Source organism: Salmo salar, chromosome ssa20 (genome assembly GCF_905237065.1).
Source record: "Salmo salar chromosome ssa20, Ssal_v3.1, whole genome shotgun sequence".
In the NCBI taxonomy this organism is placed as follows: domain Eukaryota; kingdom Metazoa; phylum Chordata; class Actinopteri; order Salmoniformes; family Salmonidae; genus Salmo; species Salmo salar.
The window spans coordinates 4,811,931-4,837,714 of NC_059461.1; the positions used below are offsets into that span (position 1 = coordinate 4,811,931).

At 44.1% G+C, this 25,784-nt stretch overlaps 1 protein-coding gene across 1 annotated transcript in view; it reads left to right on the forward strand.

The window, feature by feature from the left end:
- The window catches only part of LOC106579824 (serine/arginine repetitive matrix protein 4), a 226,344-nt gene that overhangs the window by 179,765 nt on the left and 20,795 nt on the right, over positions 1-25,784 (forward strand). Inside the window, exons 2-5 of the mRNA XM_014160030.2 lie at positions 8,611-8,757; positions 21,501-21,593; positions 22,119-22,202; positions 23,995-24,072. Of these exons, the coding sequence (XP_014015505.1) occupies positions 8,611-8,757; positions 21,501-21,593; positions 22,119-22,202; positions 23,995-24,072 (402 nt within the window). The remainder of the gene's footprint in view (positions 1-8,610; positions 8,758-21,500; positions 21,594-22,118; positions 22,203-23,994; positions 24,073-25,784) is intronic.

The window sequence follows — 25,784 nt, forward strand, 5'->3', positions numbered from 1 at the left end:
TTAGAAGCCCACTGCCTGTACCAAGGTTTCCCCAAAAGTTACTGTTCATTCTCAGACCTGGCAACCCACCATTTTGTATTCAGGACTGGTTCCGGTCTCACCATGTTTGTCTTCTCTGCCTATCGACTGTATAAAATGTACAATGTAATGTGTCAATGTCAACGAGGAGGACCATAATCCATGCATTGGGATCAGTTGCTACAACAGTAGGCTTATATACTGTATGTTGGCATACTACCATCTCCCTGACAGGCTGGGGTCATGTTGTTGTTTAATGTATTGATCTACCATCTGTTTTTTTGCTTCTCCTTCCTGTTTTGGGGCTAGATGTATTGATCCTTCCTAGTATCTCCTCCAATAGGGCTTCTTGTTATTCACAAGTTCTATTAGACACAGACAGATCTTTTTGACATTGGCAGGATCTATCCTGTGCATGTCACGCCCTGACCATAGAGAGGTCTTGGATTCTCTATAGTGGTTTAGGTCAGGGTGTGACGGGGGGGGATGTGTATTTCTATGTTGGTGGTTTTGTATGTTTCCCAATTAGAGGCAGCTGGTAATCGTTGCGTCTAATTGGGGATCATATTTAGGAAGCCCTATCTCCCACCTGCTTTGTGGGATATTGTTTGTTTGTGTTAATGTGTTTGGGCACTACGACGTCACGTTCTTTGTAAGTTTTGTGGCTTTGTTTCTAGTTTCACTTTGTATTAAAAAGATGTGGAACTCAATGCACGCTGCGCCTTGGTCCGCTCATTTTGAAGAACGTGACAGTGCATGTGGCTGGCATGGCAACCAAAATTACCCACATCTTGCAAAACAGAAAACACCCGTTCACAGTGACCAGGTAAAGTGCATGAGAAGGACTGAATGGAATCTTACGTTCATAATGAATCTCTTCACACAATACCAGTTAAGAGTAGGCCTAAAAAATAAAAATATGAAAATATTATTTCCAAAACGTTATATATCCATTTTCAGAAACGTTGGTAAATTAGGTTACTTACGAAAGAGATTGGTGTGTTTTTTCACTATCTAATCATGGCATGGGTTTGTTCAATGACAGACATGTTTGAATTCCTGTTTTTTTGCAAAACGCTATATAAGTAGTTCTGCTAGGTTTTACACAGTCAAATGTAACAAATAACTACATGTTTAATAAACAACTGTAGAAATTAGACATTTGACAAAAAAACATTGACAAAATGAATCAATACAGTTGTATGAGTTCTGGATGTTAAACATTTACATTTGACATTTTAGTCATTTAGCAGACGCTCTTATCCAGAACGACTTACAGTTAGTGCATTCATCTTAAGATAGCAAGGTGAGAGCGACTTACAACCACATAACACAGTCAAATATACAGCATATTAACATTCCATCCTAGCTAAATAATGGATATATAACGTTTCCCAAAAATCCATTTTAATACACACCTAAAATCTATGAATAAGAAATCTGACATTATAATTTTACACACACATGAAGGTACCCATAAGTAATCATTTCTATTGAATACACACAAATGTGAAAAATATAGCATTTTGGAAATAAACTCTTCATAAACAGTACTCACATTGCCTCAGGGGCATACAACTGCTATTAGTCCTACTGTACTTGTAAGAACATATCTGGTCACAGCAGTACATCAGTAGTGGAAGGAATGGAAGATTGGAACATAAAGGCTGTTCTAGAATCAGAATCCCTCTGTTATATCACTGTGGAGGCTCCATTCAACACTCTGCTCCAGACGCTTCCATGTATCATCTCCATCTCACTAGATGGCCTGGCTGTCATCAAATCACATGCAAATTGTCTGACGTTTTCCCCCACACGTTTTGGGTTAACACTCCATTTGGAAGTGTCTGTACAGAGAGTAGGAATGATAAATATAGAAACTACCATGCAGGAGGCAAGTATGTCAGCTTTACATTCACAGGGGATGCAAATCTCCCATTTGATTTTATAACTTTTTTTACACTGTCATTAGAGATGCTGTGTGTGTGTGTGTGTGTGCGTGTGTGTGTGGTTTGTCTATGTACAGTACACCACATTAAAGAAACACTGTTCAGTGGAGTTCAACAGATGTCCAGATGGTTTGGTTCAGTGGAGTTCAACAGATGTCCAGATGGTTTGGTTTAGTTGAGTTCAACAGATGTCCAGATGGTTCAGTTGAGTTCAGCAGATGTCCAGATGGTTCAGTTGAGTTCAGCAGATGTCCAGATGGTTTAGTTGAGTTCAACAGATGTCCAGATGGTTTAGTTGAGTTCAACAGATGTCCAGATGGTTCAGTTGAGTTCAACAGATGTCCAGATGGTTTGGTTCAGTGGAGTTCAACAGATGTCCAGATGGTTTAGTTGAGTTCAACAGATGTCCAGATGGTTCAGTTGAGTTCAACAGATGTCCAGATGGTTCAGTTGAGTTCAACATATGTCCAGATGGTTTGGTTCAGTGGAGTTCAACAGATGTCCAGATGGTTCAGTTGAGTTCAACAGATGTCCAGATGGTTCAGTTGAGTTCAACATATGTCCAGATGGTTTGGTTCAGTGGAGTTCAACAGATGTCCAGATGGTTCAGTTGAGTTCAACAGATGTCCAGATGGTTTGGTTCAGTTGCGTTCAACAGATGTCTTCTTCTTGTCTGTTCATTGGCTGTATCTACTGGGTTACATGGTAAAACATCGCTCATAGCCGTACACGCACAGGCAGACACACACGTTCTCTCTCTAGTATAGATTTTACTGTTATTTTCCCCTTCTTCCACATGATACACCACAATAGCAACAGTGCCACATGACAGAGCAACAGAGCGGAGCGGAGCCTGTGCCACTGTGCCAGGAGGCAGGAGTCACTCTGATACACACAACCCAGATTATACTGCTGATGGTTCCACTATTAGTGTTCCACAACAGCAGGAAGTGGTTAAGCAGAGAACCATTGGAAAATGACATTACTATGACAAGAGTGACCGTGTTCATCTTTATTCGGGAAAACAAATCTTGATGGTATGTTTCAGAGGAGGCTGGCATAGAAGGTATAGGAGGACTGGCTTACTGTAAAGACTGGAATGGAATAGAACTGGTATACCTTTGTAAACCCTGCTATATTAACAAGAACACGTCTTGATGGCATAGAAAGCATGTTATTTCCCTACAGAGAGCAGTTTTCACCTTAGTGCAGGCTCTGACAGTCCTCCTCAACCTATGACTTATTTTAGCTGTCTTTTCATTTGTTTTCTACATGTCACAGGTTCTGCCAGGATTCCTGGCGATTACAGTCCACATAACTTCTCCCCATCAAGTACTTTCCTTTTACAAGCACTAAATCCCTTCTCTGTTGGTGTTCATTTAAAGGCTTTTGTCAGTGAGACTATGCTTTGAATAGTCCCCTTTATGTACCTTCAAACACTCCCTCCCAGGCACTCCCAGCAGCCAGTGGTTATGGATTACTATTACAAAAGGATTTCATATGGCTCTGAAACTTAGAGAGAGGTAGAAGAGAACGACAGAGAGAGGGAGCTCACAGGTATACACGGGCTGCGATAAATCGAAGCGCTTATAGCTTAGAAAGTTTCTCCCATAAATTCCTGGCTGGGCCAGGCAGGATCAAGGGAGAGTGCATTGGTGATGGCAGAATCGATTTCATTTAGAATTCTCATCAGCCCCAGCTCTCAGCTCTGACAGGGAATAACAAACAACCATAGCCTTCTAGGTAACGAGAGCCTTGTGCCCAGTTCACCTCTAGAACTCCTTTATCAAGATCACACAGGGAACTAACAATAACAACAGGAGCTAACACAAGAAATCAACATTTTATTCTTGTTCTGCTTGTTAGTGCTGATTATAGTCATATTTCAGGCTCTTTTCATGTAAAGGGTTGTGGGAATTAAACTAGCGTGATAGATGACCAAGGCCAGTGAGAATGATATAAAAGATACTTCAGAGCTTAATTGTGCACTGTTAGTCAGAATGAAAAACAAATTGATACATTTTCAAGATAACAAGAGTCAAGACAAATCTGCAAAGATATTACAACAAGAGTCAAGACAAATCTGCAAAGATATTACTACTAGTGTCAAGACAAATCTGCAAAGATATTACAACAAGAGTCAAGACAAATCTGCAAAGATATTACTACTAGAGTCAAGACAAATCTGCAAAGATATTACTACTAGAGTCAAGACAAATCTGCAAAGATATTACAACAAGAGTCAAGACAAATCTGCAAAGATATTACAACAAGAGTCAAGACAAATCTGCAAAGATATTACTACAAGAGTCAAGACAAATCTGCAAAGATATTACTACTAGAGTCAAGACAAATCTGCAAAGATATTACTACTAGAGTCAAGACAAATCTGCAAAGATATTACTACTAGAGTCAAGACAAATCTGCAAAGATATTACAACAAGAGTCAAGACAAATCTGCAAAGATATTACTACTAGAGTCAAGACAAATCTGCAAAGATATTACTACTAGAGTCAAGACAAATCTGCAAAGATATTACAACAAGAGTCAAGACAAATCTGCAAAGATATTACAACAAGAGTCAAGACAAATCTGCAAAGATATTACTACTAGAGTCAAGACAAATCTGCAAAGATATTACAACAAGAGTCAAGACAAATCTGCAAAGATATTACTACTAGAGTCAAGACAAATCTGCAAAGATATTACTACTAGAGTCAAGACAAATCTGCAAAGATATAGCTAGTGTCAAGACAAATCTGCAAAGATATTACTACTAGAGTCAAGACAAATCTGCAAAGATATTTAACTTGGCCATCAGCACCCATTCAAAATAGAAAACGGTATATGCAACTGCCACTGCAAATATCAATTTACACTCATAGAAAAAAGGCTTTCAGAAGGGATCTTTGGCTCTCCCCATAGGAGAACACTTTTTTATTCCTGGTAGAACCCTTTTTGGTTCCAGGTATAATTATTTTGGGTTCCATGTAGAACCCTCTGTGGAAAGGGTCCTTCATGGACCCCCCCCCCCCCCGGAACAAAAAAAACGAGAATAAAAATCATGTTCACATTTAAATATTCCTCTCCTCTATCAGCCTCAGTCTCCGTCCTTTGATCATTTTAACCACCCAGTCTAGCTTGCATTAGCTGTCTTCATTGAACCCATCACCTTTAAAATGCACCGTCGTGTTGGAGCGCACCCAGGCTGAACTTTTACAAAATTCGTTTGACACTGCAGGCCCTTGCAGACGTGTGTGTGTGTGTGTGTGTGTGTGTGTGTGTATGTGCGTGCGTGTGTGTGCACATTCGTGTGTTTGTATACATACATACATGAACAAGGCAGTTAACCCACTGTTCCTAGGCTGTCATTGAAAATAAGAATTTGTTCTTAACTGACTTGCTTAGTTAAATAAAGGTTAAATTAAAAAAATCTATATAAAGTATGTCTGTGTGTATGCATGTGTGTTCTCGCCTGTGTTTGTGTGTGTGGCCCTCAGTCTATAATAACAAGGTGGGAGAGAAAGGAAAGCTCTGAGCCTCTGACTCTGGCTGCAGAGGAAGAGGAGGAGGCTGTCTTTAGCAGAGGAGGAGGCTGTCTTTAGCAGAGGAAGACAAGGAGGCTGTCTTTAGCAGAGGGAGAGGCTGTCTTTAGCAGAGGAAGATGAGGAGGCTGTCTTTAGCAGAGGAAGAGGAGGAAGCTGTCTTTAGCAGAGGAAGAGGAGGAGGCTGTCTTTAGCAGAGGAAGAGGAGGAGGCTGTCTTTAGCAGAGGAAGAGGAGGAGGCTGTCTTTAGCAGAGGAAGAGGAGGAGGCTGTCTTTAGCAGAGGAAGAGGAGGAGGCTGTCTTTAGCGGAGGAAGAGGAGGAGGCTGTCTTTAGCGGAGGAAGAGGAGGAGGCTGTATTTAGCAGAGGGAGAGGAAGAGGCTGTCTTTAGCAGAGGAAGAGGCTGTCTTTAGCAGAGGAAGAGGCTGTCTAGCAGCGGGAGAGGAAGAGGCTGTCTTTAGCAGAGGGAGAGGAAGAGGCTGTCTTTAGCAGAGGAAGAGGCTGTCTTTAGCAGAGGAAGAGGAAGAGGCTGTCCTTAGCCGAGAGAGGAGGCTGTCCTTAGCAGAGAGAGAGGAGGCTGTCCTTAGCAGAGAGAGAGGAGGCTGTCCTTAGCAGAGAGAGAGAGAGGAGGCTGTCCTTCACAGAGAGAGAGAGAGGAGGCTGTCCTTAGCAGAGAGAGAGGAGGCTGTCCTTAGCAGAGAGAGAGGAGGCTGTCCTTAGCAGAGAGAGAGAGAGGAGGCTGTCCTTAGCAGAGAGAGAGAGAGGAGGCTGTCCTTAGCAGAGAGAGAGAGAGGAGGCTGTCCTTAGCAGAGAGAGAGAGAGGAGGCTGTCCTTAGCAGAGAGAGAGAGAGGAGGCTGTCCTTAGCAGAGAGAGAGAGGAGGCTGTCCTTAGCAGAGAGAGAGAGGAGGCTGTCCTTAGCAGAGAGAGAGAGGAGGCTGTCCTTAGCAGAGAGAGAGAGGAGGCTGTCCTTAGCAGAGAGAGAGGGGGGGCTGTCCTTAGCAGAGAGAGAGGGGAGGCTGTCCTTAGCAGAGAGAGAGGGGAGGCTGTCCTTAACAGAGGAAGATGAGGAGGCTGTCCTTAACAGAGGGAGAGGAGGCAAACAGCTCCTGGTTATCTTCTCATTACAATCGGACAGAGACACTGTAAAGGATGTGTAATTACGCTCCAATATTCCATGACTAAAACACAATAAGGTAATAAGGAGAGGGCACAGAGAAGTCTGGGGTTGCTTCCCAAAGGGCACCCTATTCCCTATATAGTACACTACTTTTGGCCTAATAGTTTCAGTATGTGGGTCATCTGATGGTAGCTGCTTTGCAATAAATATAAGCCGTGGTTTCTCCACAGAGGGACAAACTCAAGGATCTCTGTTTGGGCTTTGACTGTTCAACTTGCCAAAGCCTCCCCATTGCTACGCCTGCCAACCTTGAGACTTCGAGATGCAAAAAATAATTTCAGAAGATGTCAGGACAACTGAAGCATGTAAATAACTGCATTTCAACTGACAGCTCATTTGAGTGAGGAATAGCTGATTGCTGGTGTTATCTAGGGTCTGCATCCCAAAAACACTCTCCCTCTCCCTACTTCATAGGGCTCTGGTCAAAAGTAGTGCACTACATAGGGTATAGGGTGCCATTTGGGCTGCATTTCTGTGTGTTCTCGCCCATGTCTGAGGAGGAGGCTATATTTAGTATAGGGAGAGGAGACTGTCTTCAGTAGAGGGAGAGGAGACTGTCTTCAGTAGAGGGAGAGGAGACTGTCTTTAGTAGAGGGAGAGGAGACTGTCTTTAGTAGAGGGAGAGGAGACTGTCTTTAGTAGAGGGAGAGGAGACTGTCTTTAGTAGAGGGAGAGGAGACTGTCTTTAGTAGAGGGAGAGGAGACTGTCTTTAGTAGAGGGAGAGGAGACTGTCTTTAGTAGAGGGAGAGGAGACTGTCTTTAGTAGAGGGAGATGAGACTGTCTTTAGTACAGGGAGAGGTGGATGTCTTTAGTACAGGGAGAGGAGGCTGACTTTAGTAGAGGGAGAAGAGGCTGACTTTAGTAGAGGGAGAGGAAGATGTCTTTAGCCGGAGGAAAGTGAATTGAAAATTACATTTTCGAGCCACCATTATGCTTGAAAATATGGAGTGTGGTAGTCAGTAATGCTCTGTTTTGGATTTGCCCAAACCTAGCGCTTTGTATTCAGAACAAAAGTGAATTGCTTTGCCACACTTCCTTCATTTGAGTCTGTCAATTAGGTTAACATTGTGGAGTAACTACAATGATGTTGATCCATCCTCAGAGGACATTCCTGCAGTCAGCATACCAATTGTACGCTTCCTCAAAACCTAAAACATCTGTGGCATTGTGTTGTGTGACAAAACTACACATTTTAGATTGGCCGTTCATTGTCTCCAGCACAAGGTTCACCTGTGTAATGATCATGCTGTTTAGCTTCTTGATATGCCGCACCTATCAAGTGGATGGATTATCTTGGCAAAGAACAAATGCATCTGGGGTCTTTTATTTCAGCTCATGAAACATAGGACCAACACTTCATGTTGGGTTTATATTTTTGATCAATATACTTGAAAATCTATGTCAAGACCTGCAAATGTTTGACTAGAAATGATCAACAACCAATTTGACAGAGCTTGAAGAATTTTGAAAATAATAATGGCAATGTTGCACAATCCAGGTGTGGAAAGCTCTTAAAGATTTACCCAGAAAGACTCACAGCTCTAATCGCAGGCAAAGGTACTTCTACAAAGTACTACTGACTCAGGGGTGTGAATACTTATACAAATTTGATTTCTGTATTTAATTTGGAATATATTAGCAAACATTTTTAAAATGTAACTTCATTATTATGGGGTATTGTGTGTAGATGGGTGAGACGAAAATATATTTACTCCATTTTGAATTCAGGCTGTAACACAACAAAATGTGGAATAAGTCAACGCATAGGAATTCTTTCTGAAGGCACTGTATCTATGGAGAGAGGGGGGGGGAAAGAAACATGACAAGGAGTTATAAAGAGAGAGAGAGAGAGAGAGAGAGAGAGAGAGAGAGAATGCAACTAAATCCATTTTTCTTCTTTTTTTCTATCTATCCACAGCACTGAGACAACAACCTGCCAGCCACTCAAGGCTGATGAGGGGAATGCCGAGGCAGCAGACATCAAGTTGGACACAACCACAGACAGAAATGGATGCATTAGAGACATGGGAAGACGCAAACATGGCAGCTATCATCGGACGCGGAGGTGAGTGCCTTTGACTACATTTATTCACTATTTTTCAAATAGTGAAGAAATGAAAAAAGCCTTTTGAAGGTGAGCAGTCTTTGCAGATAAGTAGGTTTAAGAATTTAACATTTGTCTTCTGGTATCTTTTCTAACACAAAGTTACCCAGGTTTCTTTGGCACGACTGTTCGAACAGACCTAGCGGTTAAGAGCGTTGGGCAAGTATCCGAAAATCTGCCGTTCTGCAATTGAGTAAGGCATTTAACCCCAAACAACAGCTCCCCAGGCGCTGAAGACATGGATTAACAGGTTAAGGCAGCCACCCCCTCATCTCGAATTCAGATGGGGTTTGGTTAAATGTGGGAAGCTGTGCTTCTAGCTCCTAAGAAACTTTGCAGTATTTCGTTTTTTTTTGTGTTACTTCTTACATTATTAGCCCAGAAATGTTTTTGTGTTATTACATACAACCGGAAAGAACTTTTGGACATCAGAGCGGGAATACGACTTTCCTGAATTGGATCCTTTGTTCGTACCCCCCAGGGCAATTGAACTTATTCCAGAGGCTGCTCCAAAACACTGCTGGCGGTAAAGAGGTATTCGGAGTGGACTTCTAGTCCAACTCAGGAGGCATGCACACCACCGCTCCTGAGTATATTACTCGCTAATGTTCAGTGTCTGGATAATAAAGTAGAAGAGCTCAGGGCAAGGATCTCCTTCAAGAGAGATATCAAGCATTGTAACATACTGTTTCACGCAAACATGGCTCTCTCGGGATATACTGTCCCCATCCATACAGCCAGCTGGGTTCTCAGTACATCGCCTAGACAGGAATAAAGAACTCTCCGGGAAGAAGAAAGACGGGGGTGTATGTTTCAGGATTAACGACTCATGGTGTGATTGTGATAACATAGAGAAACTCAAGTCCTTTTGTTCACCCGACCTAGAATACCTCACAATAAAATGCTGACCGTATTACCTCCTAAGAGAATTCTCTTTGGTTAAAGTAACAGTGGTGTATATTCCCCTTCAAGCCGATATCACGATGGCCCTCAAAGAACTACACTGGACTTTTTGCAAACTGGAAGCCGCATATCTTGAAGCCGCATTCAATGTAGCTGGGGATTTTAACAAAGCAAATCTGAGGAAAACGCTACCAAAGTTCTACCAACACATTGACTGTAGTACTCGAGCTGGGAAAACATTGGATCACTGCTACTCAACTTATTGAAATGTCTACAAGGCCCTCCCCCGCCCTCCCTTTGGCAAATCTGATCACGACTCCATTTTGCTCCACCCTTCCTATAGGCAGAAAATCAAACAGGAAGTATCCGTGCTAAGGTCTATTCAATGCTGGTCTGACCAATCGGAATCCATGCTTCAAGATTGTTTTGATCACGCAGACTGGGATATGTTCCGGGTAGTCTCTGAAAATAACATCAACGAATACGTGGACACGGTGACTAAGTTCATCAGGAAATGTGTAGGAGATGTTGTACCCACTGTGACTATTAAAACCTACCCAAACCAGAAACTGTGGATTGATGGCTGAAAACTGAAAACACAAACCACTGCATTTAACCATGGCAAGGTGACTGGGAATATGGCCGGTTAAAAACAGTGTAGTTATTCCCTCCGTAGGCAATCAAACAGGCAAAACATCAGGACAGAGACAAAGTGGAGTCGCTATTCAACGGCTCAGACGCGAGACGTATGTGGCAGGGTCTATAGACAATCACGCACTGTAAAGGGAAAACCAGCCACAACACGTCCTTCTTCCAGGACATTCTAAACACCTTCTTCGTCCTCTTCGAGGATAACACAGTGCCACCGACGCGGTCAGCTACCAAGGACTGTGGGCTCACCTTCTCAGTGGCAGAAGTGAGTAAGACATTTAAGCATGTTGACCCTCGCAAGGTTGCTGGCCCAGACAGCAATCCCTAGCCGCATCCTCAGCGCATGCTGTCCCCACTTGCTTCAAGATTTCCATCAATATTCCTGTACCCAAGAAAGCAAATGTAACTAAACTAAATGACTATCGCCCTGAAGCACACACTTCAGTCATCATGAAGTGCTTTGAGAGGCTAGTTAAGGACCATATCACCATATCCAGAGTGACATAAGGGACTGTAGCATACTCGGTTTTATGGAACCATGGCACTCTCCGGATATATTGTCCCCGTCCATTTAGCCAGCAGGGTTCTCTGTCCATCACGCCAACCCAAAAAAATACGGAGCGGTTTGTTTCATGATTAACTCATGATGTGATTGTGGTAACACACAGGAACTCAAGCCCTTTTGTTCTTCCAAACTGGAATACCTCACCATTAAATGCTGACCGCATTTCCACCCAAGATAATTTTCTTCAGTCATCATCACCGACTCGGAAATGTTCCAAATCACCTCTGAGAATAGTATTGACGTATATACTGACTCGTGACTCGGTTCATCAGGAAGTGGATAGAGGATGTTGTTGGGACTGGTTCATCAGGAAGTGGATAGAGGATGTTGTTGTGTCTGGGTTCATCAGGAAGTGGATAGAGGATGTTGTTGTGACTGGGTTCATCAGGAAGTGGATAGAGGATGTTGTTGTGACTGGGTTCATCAGGAAGTGGATAGAGGATGTTGTTCCTACTGTGATGATTAGAAAGGATCTAAACCAGAGACTTTGGATAGATGGCAGCATTTATGCAAAACTGAAAGCACAAACCCTTGCATTTAATCATGGCAAGGTGACTGGGAACATGGACATGTACAAACAGACCAGCTACAACCTCCATAAGGCAATCAAAGAGGGAAAAACGACAGTACAGGGACAAAGTAGAGTCGCAATTCAACAGCTCAGACATGAGACGTATGTGGCAGAGACTAGACAATCATGGATTGTAAAGGGAAAGCCAGCCACGTCGCGGTAGGGCTGGGCGATATGGCTAAAATATCATATCACTGTATTTTAAAAGAATTGGACAGTATGATGGTATTTGACAGTATTTTATGTTGTAAATGTTCTATGCTAGGGTGGCAACACATACATTCTAAGGATCTTTCTCCATTCTTTTATACTGTTCAATTGAACTTCAACCCAAAATCATTTTAAGCATTTTCATACATTTCTGCATTTCCTGCACTCATTTGAGATCATTTCCACACTGCCATGTAGGGCTGCACGATATGGGCAAACAATCTAGGCCTTATTTTTAACCAAATGTCGCAATTGCGATGTGACTTGCGATTTAGAGCAAAACACTTGAGTGAACTGTTGGAATCATGGAAACAGAATGATTATTCTAATTATATTGTTAAAGTATAATAATGGACACTTTGAATACCGTGTTGTTTGACATGATAACGAGTAAAAAAGCCATGGAGGAGTTATTGTGACAGGATTGGAACCAAAGTGTTGACAAGTGTTTCCTACGCTAGCGGACCCTAAAATCTTTGGCTACATTGAACCTTTTCTCTTAGCTACTTCATGTAGCTAACATATCCTTGCTTCACGTATTCCTCTTTGATTTAGAAGATACTGTTGCACAAACAACATGCTGATTTAGGTCTACACCATCACTGGTGTTATAAGGCTGTATAGCTAATACGTTTGCCTGACTCAGTATATTTATTAGCTAGCTAGCGATTAGCATTAGCAATTAGCATTAGTGGCTAACAATTAGTGGCTGACAAGATTTAGGCCCAACTTACTAAGAAAAGACAAACCAGCTGTTGGCAGATTTAAGAAACACAAACTATTTGTGTAATTATAGAATGCAAGTGGATTTATATTAAGAAGCAAAGTGAAAACAGCATCGTTGTCATCATTGTTGCATGCACTGAATTGACCATGCAGACTGAACGCAAGTGTCTCGTGGTTGAGGAACAACAATGTGCTCCTTGAGTGACAGGGTGCAGGGCTTGGTCTGTGTGGAAAATGGCATGGAGAGAGAGCAGAGAGAGATGACTGAAGTAATGAAGTAAACTATAAAAATGGACGTTACACACACCGTATCACATTGAACAAACCAAACATTCAAATACCATTATAGAAGGCAAAAACCCAAACCAGTCTGTGCATCAATACTGGTATATTGTAAAATACGGTATACCATATTTGTCGCAGACACTGACACTTTGCTCCCAGACGAGCTAACACCGCTCACAGGGACTGTGTGCTCTCGTTGTCCTTGGCCGACGTGAGTAAGTCATTTGAGCATGTGCAGACCAGCTGGCCTGAGTGTTTACGGACATATTCAATCTCTCCATATCCCAGTCTGCTGTGCCCACTTGCTTCAAGATGTCTACCATTGTTCTTGTGTCCAAGAAAGTGAAGGTAACTGAACTAAATGACTATCGCCCCGTAGCACTCACTTCTGTCATCATGAAGTGCTTTGAGAGGCTAGTTAAGGACCATATCACCTCCACCGACACCCTAGACCCACTATAATTTGCATATTGCCACAACAGATCCACAAACGACACAGTAACCATTGCACTGCAAACTGCCCTATCCCACCTGCAAAAGATAAATACCTATGTAAGAATGCTGTTCATCAACTACAACTCAGCCTTCAACACCATAGTGACCTCCAAGCTCATCACTAAGTCTAGGGCCCTGGATCTGAACCCCTTCCTGTGAAACTTGGTCCTGGACTTTCTGACAGGCCGACCCCAAGTGGTGAAGGTAGGTAACAACACCTCCGCCACGCTGATATTCAAAACAGGGGCTTCACAGGGGTGCATGCTCAGCCCCCTCCTGTACTCCCTGTTCACCCATGACTGCGTGGTCATGCACATCTCCAACTCAATCATCAAGTTTGCTGAAGACACAACAGAGGTAGGGCTGATTGTCAACAATAATGAGACAGCCTACAGGGAGGAGTTGAGAGACCTGGCAGAGTGGTGCCAGGAGAATAACCTCTCCCTCATCGTCAACAAAACAAAAGAGCTGATTGTGGACAACATGAGACAGCAGAGAGAGCACACCCCCATGGGGGCCACAGTGGAGAGGGTTAGAAGCTTCAAGTTCCTTGGCGTGCACATCACTGAGAACCTGAAATGGTCCCTTCACACTGACAGCATGGTGAACAAGGTGAAACAGCGCCTCTTCAACCTCAGGAGGGTGAAGGAATTTGGCTTGGCCCCAAAGACCCTCACAAACTTCTACAGATGCACCATTGAAAGCATCCTGTTGGGCTGTATAACCGCCTGGTATGGCAATTGCACTGTCCGTAACGGTGCAGTCAGCCCAACACATCACAGGAGGCACACTGCCTGCCCTCCAGGACATCTACAGCACCCGGTGTCACAGGAAGGCCAAGAAGCCACCGGAGCCACGACCTGTTCACCATGGTACCATCTAGAAAGCGGAGACAGTACAGGTGCATCAAAGCTTGGACAGAGAGACTGAAAAACAGCTTCAATCTCCAGGCAAGTCACCACTAGTCACCACTACCCGGCCTCCGCCCTGCACCTTAAAGACTGCTGCTTTATGTACATACAGTCATTGAACACTGGTCACTTTAATAATGTTTACATATTGTTTCACCCACTTTATATGTATATGCTGTATTCTAGTCAAGGCTCATCCTACTGTATATAACTACTGAGCCAGGCCCACCCAATTAGAATTAGTTTTTCTCCACAAAAGGGCTATATTACAGACAGAAATACTCCTCAGCACCCTTCTCAGACTATCCCGCAGGTGAAGAAACCAAATGTGGAGGTCCTGGGCTGGCGTGGTTACACATGGTCTGCGGTTGTGAGGCCGGTTGGACGTACCGCCAAATTCTCTAAAACGACGTTGGAGGCGGCTTATGGTAGAGAAATGAACATTAAATTCTCTGGCAACAGCTCTGTTGGACATTCCTTCAGTCAGCATGCCAATTGCAGGCTCCCTCAAAACTTGAGACATCTGTGGCATTGTGCTATGTGACAAAACTGCACATTTTAGAGTGGCTTTTTATTGTCCCCAACACAAGGTGCACCTGTGTAATGATCATGCTGTTTCATCCGCTTCTTGATATGCCACACCTGTCAGGTGGGTGAATTATGTTGGCAAATGGGAGATATGCTCACTAACAGGGATGTAAACAAATTTGTAAAACGCATTTTAGAAATGTGGACATTTTCTTGGATCTTTTATTTCAGCTGATGAAACATGGGACCAACACTTTACATGTTGCGCTTATATTTTAATTCAGTATATATACTGTATTCTAGTTATGGCTCATCATATAGACCTTATTTTCTTTTGGGCGTGGGGGGGGATTATGTGTGTATTTTTTTTATTGCTATGTATTACAGCCCTGTTGGAGCTAGAAACACAAGAATTTCGCTTCACCTGCAATAACATCTGCAAATCTGTGTACGCGACCAATACATTTTCATTTGATTTGATTTGACTTTGATTAGCAGAGGCAGGGGAGAGAGAGGAGAGCAGGAGAGAGGGAGAGAGGAGTGTCAGGGGGGAGATTGAGGAGGGCAGGGGAGAGAGAAGAGAGCAGGAGAGAGGAAGAGGGGAGCAGGGGAGAGAGAGGGGAGCAGGGGAGAGAGAGGAGAGCAGGAGAGAGGAAGAGGGGAGCAGGGGAGAGAGGGGGGGAGCAGGGGAGAGAGAGGAGAGCAGGAGAGAGGAAGAGGGGAGCAGGGGAGAGAGTGGGGAGCAGGGGAGAGAGAGGAGAGCAGGGGAGAGAGAAGAGAGCAGGAGAGAGGAAGAGGGGAGCAGGGGAGAGAGAGGGGAGCAGGGGAGAGAGAGGAGAGCAGGAGAGAGGAAGAGGAGAGCAGGGGAGAGAGAGGGGAGCAGGGGAGAGAGAGGAGAGCAGGGGAGAGAGAAGCGAGCAGGAGAGAGGAAGAGGGGAGCAGGGGAGAGAGAGGGGAGCAGGGGAGAGAGAGGAGAGCAGGAGAGAGGAAGAGGGGAGCAGGGGAGAGAGAGGGGAGCAGGGGAGAGAGAGGAGAGCAGGGGAGAGAGAAGCGCATGGGAGAGAGAGGAGAGCAAGGGAGAGCAAATGAACAACATGAAACAGTCTCTGATGTTCTTCTGATGATTATTATAACATATTTTACACATTAAAATAATCTGGATAAAATCAATTATTCATGGTGGAGAACTTTTAATTTCTTAGAAGTAAAAAAAAATGTTTTTATTAATGACTAAGGCCAGGAGTTTTTTGGGGGGCAGGTCACACAGTGAGGAAAAACTCCTATGCCCATCCTTGCCTGATTCAGTATTGAGTGTTTTCATTGGACAGCCAGGGGACGCTAGTGGGAAGGGAAGCAGTAAACCTGGGGGGTGGTAGGTAGTCTAGCGGTTAAGAGTGTTGGGCAAAATAACTGAAAGGTCGCTGGTTTGAATCGCAGAGACAACTTGTTGAAAAATCTGCCAATGTGCCCTTGAGCAAGCCACTTAACCTTGTCCTATCTCTGTGCACCACTAGCTGACAGCTTGAAGTAATGGCCTCCATCAGAGGTCTGTTTATCATGTCTGTTCCCTGAAGGTCAGAGAGCTGAGGAGAGAGGACAGGAGCTAAAACCAAACCGCTCATTGAAAGATAGAGGGCTATGATGGCGAAACCACTGACATCAACCGACTCACCTCAGATAAATCTCTCGTGACAGTCTATGGAAATTGTCTCTGACTGCGGTCCTTTCTGTAGATGTCTAGCTAATGCTGTACATATAGCTAGCTACCTTTTTGATTAGCTGTTGATCCTCAAGGACAAAGTTACTACAGTTGGAGCGAATACGACAGATCTCTATGACTGTTTTATTCATCTTTATTTTATTCAATCACCATATCATGTTTTATTGCCTAACCAGAAATTACTCTTAACTACAGTTCTAGGATTAGATTACCAGTCCCCAATCCTAACCTTTAATATGTATAGTCAAAAATGAGATTTTCCTGTAAAAAATAATAATAAATAAGAACAAAAAAAACAAAACATATTTCCAGACCATGAGGTTGAAATAACACTCTAAAATGGTGAAAATCAGGATAATACCCTTTAGTGTAAGAACATTAAGAAACACCTGGAATTTCAGCCTGTTCAGGTGGGATGGACTTTTTTGACACACACCATTTGTATTTTTTATTTGTATTTTACCAGGTAACACATTCTCATTTATAGCAACGACCTGGGGAATAGTTACAGGGGAGAGGAGGGGTGATGACTGAGCAAATTGTAAACTGGGGATGATTTAGGTGACCGTGATGGTATGAGGGCCAGATTGGGAATTTAGCCAGGACACCAGGGTTACCACCCCTACTCTAACGATAGTTGCCATGGGATCTTTAGTGACCACAGACCACAGTCAGTTTAACGTCCCATCCGAAAGACGGCATGACATCACAATCTGATTATTCTGACCAATGACCAGTCATATTTTATTTGCACATGTATCCTCCTACTTTGAAGGGGTAAGCGGGGTAGGCTCTAGAGTCTACGATCCTATCCGCCAATCAGGGCTGTGTATGTAAATATATGTACATTTGTATCAACATGCCCATATGATCAGACTGAGCATTTCAATGGCAAACGGAGGCTCAGGGAAACAAATGATAACAAATATATATATTTTAAGAAAAACCTTGCCATGCCTGTGTGCACTGAGAACCCTGTTACATCACAGCATGATGCTTAGAGCCACTCTGACACTGTTAGAGACTACGTGTGTTTACAGTTTCAGGGACGATGCTAATTTGTAAATCAACAGAGTTTTACCTGCTGGCTCTGATTACACATTTTAAATGTTTGACATCTATATGCACAAAGTGCTCTGCCAGCAACCAAATATAGACAATAGCTGCATTCACTAGTACAAGTGCATGTTTATGTTTGTGTGGGCAGGCGGGCATGTACTGTATGCATACTGTACCCGCCTGTTTGTGTGTGCGTACCTCTGTACTGTGTGTATGACAAACCTGTGACTGCTCTCTCTTTCTCAGCATCACTTCGCTTGCCAAACATATTTACACCTCAACCACCAGTGATATAAACACACAGCGAGTCCTACCCAATTGATCTCCTCCATGACACGCTCTCCACTTTTTCATATAACGCTAATTTATTACCTCATTATAGAAACCAATGCAAAGCTGTCCAAATGAATCGCAGATAAAACGCCCTTTCTTGCACATCTCTCTGTTCCTTTCTCACTCTCTTTGTCTCACTTACTCTCTCTTCCTCACTCCCACCAGTCTGTTGGTGCTTCAAAGGGCCTCGTCGCCCCAACGCATCAGCCATTTGCAGAGAGAAAATTAAGTGGACCATTCAGGAGCGTTCATCTTGAGAAACAGATGGGCTTCGACAAGAGTTACATCTTTATATTGACAAATTAACATGCTACGGGTGGAAAGGCAATGTCTGGGTGGGGGGGACACTACCTGACTGAGACAACCCCCCCCAAAAAAAGAGAGAGAGAGAGAGAGAGAGAGAGAGAAGCAGAGAGAGAAGCAGAAAACCTCCCAGCCTTGCTTTGGCAATGTAAACACGTTTCTCATGCCAATAAACATGGGAAATGAGTGGTGCAGCGGTCTAAGGCACTGCATCTCAGTGCTAGAGGCGTCACTACAGACCCTGGTTCGATCCTGGGCTGTATCACAACTGGCCGTGTTCGGGGGTCCCATACGGCAGGCAACAATTGGCCCAGCGTCATCCGGGATAGGGGAGGGTTTCGCCGGGGAGGCCGACATTGTAAAATAAGAATTTGTTCTTAACTGACTTGCCTAGTTAAATAAAGGTTGAATAAATCAATAAAAAGCCCAATTGAACTGTAAACATGTTTCCCATGCCAATAAAGCCCCATTGAATTGAGAGAAAGAGAGAAACTGACTAATGCTGGAGCTGGAGAGGGAGGTGGGGAGAGGGAAAGAGAGAGGTGAGAGCCGTCCTACAATCTAAGCTAGATGCCCTCAATTTCACACAAATTATCATGGAACCTACCAGGTCCAACCCAAAATCCGTAAACACAGGAACCCTCATAGATATCATCCTGACCAACCTGCCCTCTAAATACACCTCTGCTGTCTTCAACCAGGATCTCAGCGATCACTGCCTCATTGCCTGCGTCCGTAATGGGTCTGTGGTCAAACGACCACCCCTCATCACTGTCAAACGCTCCCTAAAACACTTCAGCGAGCAGGCCTTCCTAATCAACCTGGCTCAGGTATCGTGGAAGGACATTGACCTCATCCCATCAGTAGAGGATGCCTGGATATTCTTTAAAACTGCTTTCTTCACCATCTTAAATAAGCATGCCACATTCAAAACATGTAGAACTAAGTATAGAAATAGCCCTTGATTCACCCCAGACTTGACTGCCCTTGACTAGCATAAAAACATCCTGTGGCGTACTGCATTAGCATCGAATAGCCCCCGCGATATGCAACTTTTCAGGGAAGTCAGGAACCAATATACACAGGCAGTTAGAAAAGCAAAGGCTAGCTTTTTCAAACAGAAATTTGCATCCTGTAGCACAAACTCCAAAACGTTCTGGGACACTGTAAAGTCCATGGAGAATAAGAGCACCTCCTCCCAGCTGCCCCCTGCACTGAGGCAAGGAAAAACCGTGAACTACCGATAAATCTATGACAATTGAGAATTTCAATAAGCATTTTTCTTTGGCTGGCCAAGCTTTCCACCTGGATACCCCTACCCCGGTCAACAGCTCTGCACCCCCCACAGCAACTTGCTCAAGCCTCCCCATTTCTCCTTCACCCAAATCCAGATAGCTGATGTTCTGAAAGAGATGCAAAATCTGGACCCCTACAAATTAGCTGGGCTAGACAATCTGGACCCTCTCTTTCTAAAATGATCCACCGCAATTGTTGCAACCCCTATTACTAGCCTGTTCAACCTCTTTCGTATCGTCTGAGATCTCAGAGTACAACCCTGCCTTACACAGGAAGCGGTGCAAGTCCTAATCCAGGCACTTGTCATCTCCCGTCTGGATTACTGCAACTCGCTGTTGGCGGGGCTCCCTGCCTGTGCCATTAAACCCCTACAACTCATCCAGAACGCCGCAGCCCGTCTGGTGTTTAACCTTCCCAAGTTCTCTCACGTCACCCCGCTCCTCCGCACACTCCACTGGCTTCCAGTTGAAGCTCGCATCTGCTACAAGACCATGGTGCTTGCCTATGGAGCAGTGAGGGGAACGGCACCTCCGTACCTTCAGGTTCTGATCAGTCCCTACACCCAAAGAAGGGCACTGCGTTCATCCACCTCTGGCCTGCTCGCCTCCCTACCTCTGCGGAAGCACAGTTCCCGCTCAGCCCAGTCAAAACTGTTCGCTGCTCTGGCACCCCAATGGTGGAACAAGCTCCCTCACGACGCCAGGACAGTGGAGTCAATCACCACCTTCCGGAGACACCTAAAACCCCACCTCTTTAAGGAATACCTGGGAAAGGATTAAGTAATCCTTCTAACCCTCCCCCTCCCCTACCCTCCCCCCCAAAAAAATATAGATATACTATTGTAAAGTGGTTGTTCCACTGGATATCATAAGGTGAATGCACCAATTTGTAAGTCGCTCTGGATAAGAGCGTCTGCTAAATTATGTAAATGTAATGTTTCCGAGCTGGTCATGGGTGCACCTCAGCCACTCTCAAGGTCCTAAACGATATCATAACTGCCATCGATAAAAGACAATACTGTGCAGCCATCTTCATCGACCTGGCCAAGGCTTTTGACTCTGTCAATCACCGCATTCTTATCGGCAGACTCAATAGCCTTGGTTTCTCAAATGACTGCCTCGCCTGGTTCACCAACTACTTCTCAGAGTTCAGTGTGTCAAATTGGAGGGCCTGTTGTCCGGCCCTCTGGCAGGCTCTATGGTGGTGCCACAGGGTTCAAGTCTCGGGCCGACTCTTTTCTCTGTATACATCAATGATGTTGCTCTTGCTGCTGGTGATTCTCTGATCCACCTCTACAAGATGACCACATTCTGTATACTTCTGGCCCTTCTTTGGACACTGTGTTAACTAACCTCCAGACAAGCTTCAATGCCATACAACACCCCGTCCGTGGCCTCCAACTGCTCTTAAATGCTAGTAAAACTAAATGCATGCTCTTCAACCGATTGCTGCCCACCCGTCTAGCATCACTACTCTGGACGGTTCTGACTTAGAATATGTGGACAACTACAAATACCTAGGTGTCTGGTTAGACTGTAAACTCTCCTTCCAGACTCACATTAAGCATCTCCAATCATCTCCGATTATGGAGAGTGAAATAAAGTGTTGTTATGTAGCTGTGGCCATCTAGCTAGTAACAACAAGGGCTTTGTATGAAATAGATACAGCGCAGATAGCATGGAATCTAGACCACAAGCAATATGCATGGATATGCATTGCCAAACAACGCTATTGCCACCTTCTGGTTTGGTGTACTTTAACAAGGTTGAGTGTCTGATGACTTCAAGGTCTTTGCTGTGTGAACACAAAAGAGTTTGACTGGCAACACCGTTCAGAGGTGCTAAGTACTCTCAGCAGACAAACTTATTGGTGTGTCTGAGCTTTAAGCGAACATTTATCCTACATTTTTGTCAGTTGGTCACGTTGGAACTTTTTTCCTGGGGAGACAGTTGTCAATGATTCAAATTACTTGATTTTATAGTCATTCCTGCGTGGCCCCAAATATAGTTGATTGCAATGCTGTTAGCATACAGAGTCCCTGTATACAGGTGTCCTGCAGGAGTCTCATACAGTATTGCAGAAACCTTCATCTCCCTTGAGGAGAACAAATCAGTAACCCTGTCCATCCCTGTCTCTCTCCTGTTGCAGTGTGTTGTTTGATGACGATCTTTCCCCTCGGCCCCACACTTCCAAGGGGAAGAAGAAGAGGAGGAAATCGGAGCGAAAGAGGAAGAGGGAAAGGTCAGATCATAAATTAAACCAGCACTCTGGTGGCCTGGTGAAACCAGCACTCTGGTGGCCTGGTGAAACCAGCACTCTGGTGGCCTGGTGAAACCAGCACTCTGGTGGCCTGGTGAAACCAGCACTCTGGTGGCCTAGTGTAACCAGCACTCTGGTGGCCTAGTGAAACCAGCCTAGTGAAACCAGCACTCTGGTGGCCTAGTGAAACCAGCACTCTGGTGCATGGTGAAACCAGCTCTCTGTTGGCCCGGTGAAACCAGCGCTCTGGTGGCCCGGTGAAACCAGCGCTCTGGTGGCCCGGTGAAACCAGAGCTCTGGTGGCCCGGTGAAACCAGCGCTCTGGTGGCCTAGTGAGATGGGTCAATTTTTAGACATGTTCAAACTGTTCTCTGAGCAAACTGAAATTTTAGAGACGCACACAGAGAGAGAGGAATATTACCGGCTTTGATAGAAGAGTGCATTTAGAGAATGGTGCGTGTGCGTGTGTGCGTGGTCATAATGTTTTTTTGGTGGTTTCTGTCATAGGTCTCCGTACTACAGTCTGTCTCCGGTGCGGAAGAAGAAAAAGAAGAAGAAGAAGAAGAGCTCTAAGAAAAGCAAACGCCACAGGTAGGTACTTCCTGTTTCATGTCATAATGTGAAACGCCACAGGTACCTACTTCCTGTATCATGTCATAATGTCAAAATGCCACAGGTAGCTACTTCCTGTATCCCCTCTTCAAAGGGGGAGACACTCTAGACCCAAACTGTTACAGACCTATATCCATCCTAACCTGTCTTTCTAAAGTCTTCGAAAGCCAATTTAACAAACAAACTTCGGACACTGTGTTAACAAACCTCCAGAAGAGCTTCAATGCCATACAACACTCCTTCTGTGGCCTCCAACTGCTCTTAAATGCTAGTAAAACTAAATGCATGCTCTTCAACCGATCGCTGCCCGCACCTGCCCGCCCGACCAGCATCACTACTCTTGACGGTTCTGACTTAGAATATGTGGACAACTACAAATACCTATGTGTCTGGTTAGACTGTAAACTCTCCTTCCAGACTCACATTAAGCATCTCCAATCCAAAATTAAATCTAGAATTGGCTTCCTATTTCGCAACAAAGCCTCCTTCTCATGCTGCCAAACATACCCTCGTAAAACTGACCATCCTACCGATCCTTGACTCTGGCGATGTCATTTACAAAATAGCCTCCAACACTCTACTCAGCAAATTGGATGTAGTCTATCACAGTGCCATTCATATACTACCCAACACTGCAACCTGTATGCTCTCGTTAGCAACACCCACCCGTAACACACATTCCAGCGGGTATATTTCATTGGTCATCCCCAAAGCCAACACCTGCTTTGGCCGCCTTTCCTTCCAGTTCTCTGCTGCAAATGACTGGAACGAATTGCAAAATTCACTGAAGCTGGAGATTTACATCTCCCTCACTAACTTTAAGCGTCAGCTGTCAGAGCAGCTTACCGATCACTGTACCTGTACACAGCCCATCTGTAAATAGCCCACCCAACTACCTCATCCCCATATTGTTATTTTTTTGTTGCTGCTCTCTGCACCCCAGTATCTCTACTTGCATATCATCATTTGCACATCTATCACTCCAGTGTTAATGCTAAATTGTAATTATTTCACCACTATGGCCTATTTATTGCCTTACCTCCCTAATCTTATTACATTTGCACACACTGAATATAGGTTTTTCTATTGCGTTATTGACTGTAAGTTTGTTTATCCCATGTGTAACTCTGTGTTGTTTTTGTCGCACTGCTTTGCTTTATCTTGGCCAGGTCGCCATTGTAAATGAGAACTTGTTCTCAACTGACCTACCTGGTTAAATAAAGGCAAAATAAAAATAAAAATAATGTCAAACGGCAGTGGTAGCTACTTCCTGTATCATGTCATAATGTCAAATTCCACAGGTAGCTACTTCCTGTATCATGTCATAATGTGAAACGCCACCGGGTAGCTACTTCCTGTATCATGTCATAATGTGAAACGCCACCAGGTAGCTACGTCCTGTATCATGTCATAATGTGAAACGCCACCGGGTACCTACTTCCTGTATCTTGTCATAATGTGAAACGCCACCAGGTAGCTACTTCCGACATCTTAATGTTGTTGTTGATCAGTATTGAAATGAGTTACTTTGACAATAAATGTATTTCACCAGAAGACACACTATGGGTCTGGCACGCAAGATTACTTTGGCAATAACAAAAGAAAATATTATAGACTATATTATACTCCAACTGATCTATTACATCACTAATGTATGATGTTGGAGGGCAGTGGCTGAGTTAGTTTTAATAGCAGGCCTCCCTCAAATAAATGACAAAGAACTAGCGGAAGTGTCAGCAACAACAATAACCAATTATTTTTTATTTTCCAGAGACACCTCTAAAAAGACAAAGCACAGCTCTTCTAGTTTGAAACATAAGAGGAAGGATGATCGAAAGCACAAAAAAAGGTTGGTCAATGTGATTTTTCATCAATTCAGGAACATATATCTTTCCATCACAGTACTTTTCCACAGCCCAATCTCTCTTCTAGCCATCCTTTTCCCTCTCCTGCTATTATAAACCAGTAGTTCCCAAGCGGGGGGTACTAGGACCCATGGGGGTTCTTGGCCTATCCACAGGGCGTACTTCAGAAGACTGCATTTTACCATAGGCCTTCTGGTAAAATGCACATGACGGGGTACTTCAGGGGTACTCAGGAAGAGGAAAATTCAGTTGGTGGTACAGTAACCGAAAAAGGTTGGGAACCACTGTAGTATAGCCATCCTTCTGCTACGAGCAGAAGCTGTGAGGAAATATAAACATGATCCTTTAGAGCAGAGGTGCACAATTGGCGGAAGGTTCTATCTGGACCTCGACACATTTCTCATAAATAATTGTGAAATGAAATACTGCCGAAGCAACTCTTTTTTATCAATGTACACATACTGCGCTTGCTCAGGGCAGCTGGGAAGGTCCCAGACAGCGCCCCATACTACTGTGTGTTGTCCAATCACGTGCGTTATTTAAATCACTTCATGAAGCTCAGCCAATCAAAGCGAATGTTTACAATGCATGTTAGGAGACTGATGTTGTTAGAGAGAGAGAGACAGCGAGAGAAGCAAAAACGGAAGCAAAAGGAGAAATTATAGAATGGCGTGCACAAAAGTTAGGAAAGTCGATACAGAAAATCAAGCTTTCAAAGAGGAGTGGACAGAGAAATATGCCTTTATCCTTCCCACAGCGAGTGTCAAACCACTCTGCCTGATATGTTCAGAGACCGTGGCTCTAATAAAAAGTGCCAACGTGAAGCGCCACTCCGAGACAAAGCACAGATCTTTTGAGCAAAAAAAAAAAAAGAAATGTATGAAATGTATGCATTCACTACTGTAAGTCGCTCTGGATAAGAGCATCTGCTAAATGACTAAAATGTAAAATGTAGATATCCACGGCAGTCTGGGGTGAGGGCACGCAAAATAAACAAACTCAAAGCCCAGTATGATCGATCCACCAGAGTCCTCTCCCATGCATTCACTGCCCAACAACGTGCAAACGAATGTTCACTAAAAAAATAGCTTTGATTTTGGGTCAACACCAAAAGGGATTTATTGACGGGGAGTGGTGATGGAGTGCACGAATGCTGTTGCTGAAACTTTACTTGATTGTAAACAAAAAGACGAGCTGTGTGAAAAGATCAAGCAAATCCCAATGCCACGTACAACATCCGCAAGAAAGAGTGAAATACGAACAGAGGATGTATTAACACAGCTTGGTGAAGCTATACGGAGTGCACCATGCATAGCGTTAGCTGTTGATTAATCTATTGGTGTGAGTGATAATGCCCGGCTTCTGGTGTATGTTAGATTTTACCACACAGAGAAGAAGGAATTCTGTGAAGACCTGTTAGGTGTAACACTACTCGAGACACATAAAACAAGAAGAGGGACCCCTAAAACAAGTGGTCTCTATCACCTCAGGCGGGGAAGAGAGAGAGAGGAGCTGTGGCACGGCTGAAAGAGGACAACCCTGATCTCACAGCTTACCACTGCATCATTCATCAGTCTGTCCTGTTTGCCAATCTGTCAGAAGAGTATGCTGAAGTGATGAGTACAATGATGGAACTCATCAACTTCCTCAGGGCATCCTCATCTCATCAACATCGTCCTGCTGAGAGAATTCCTGA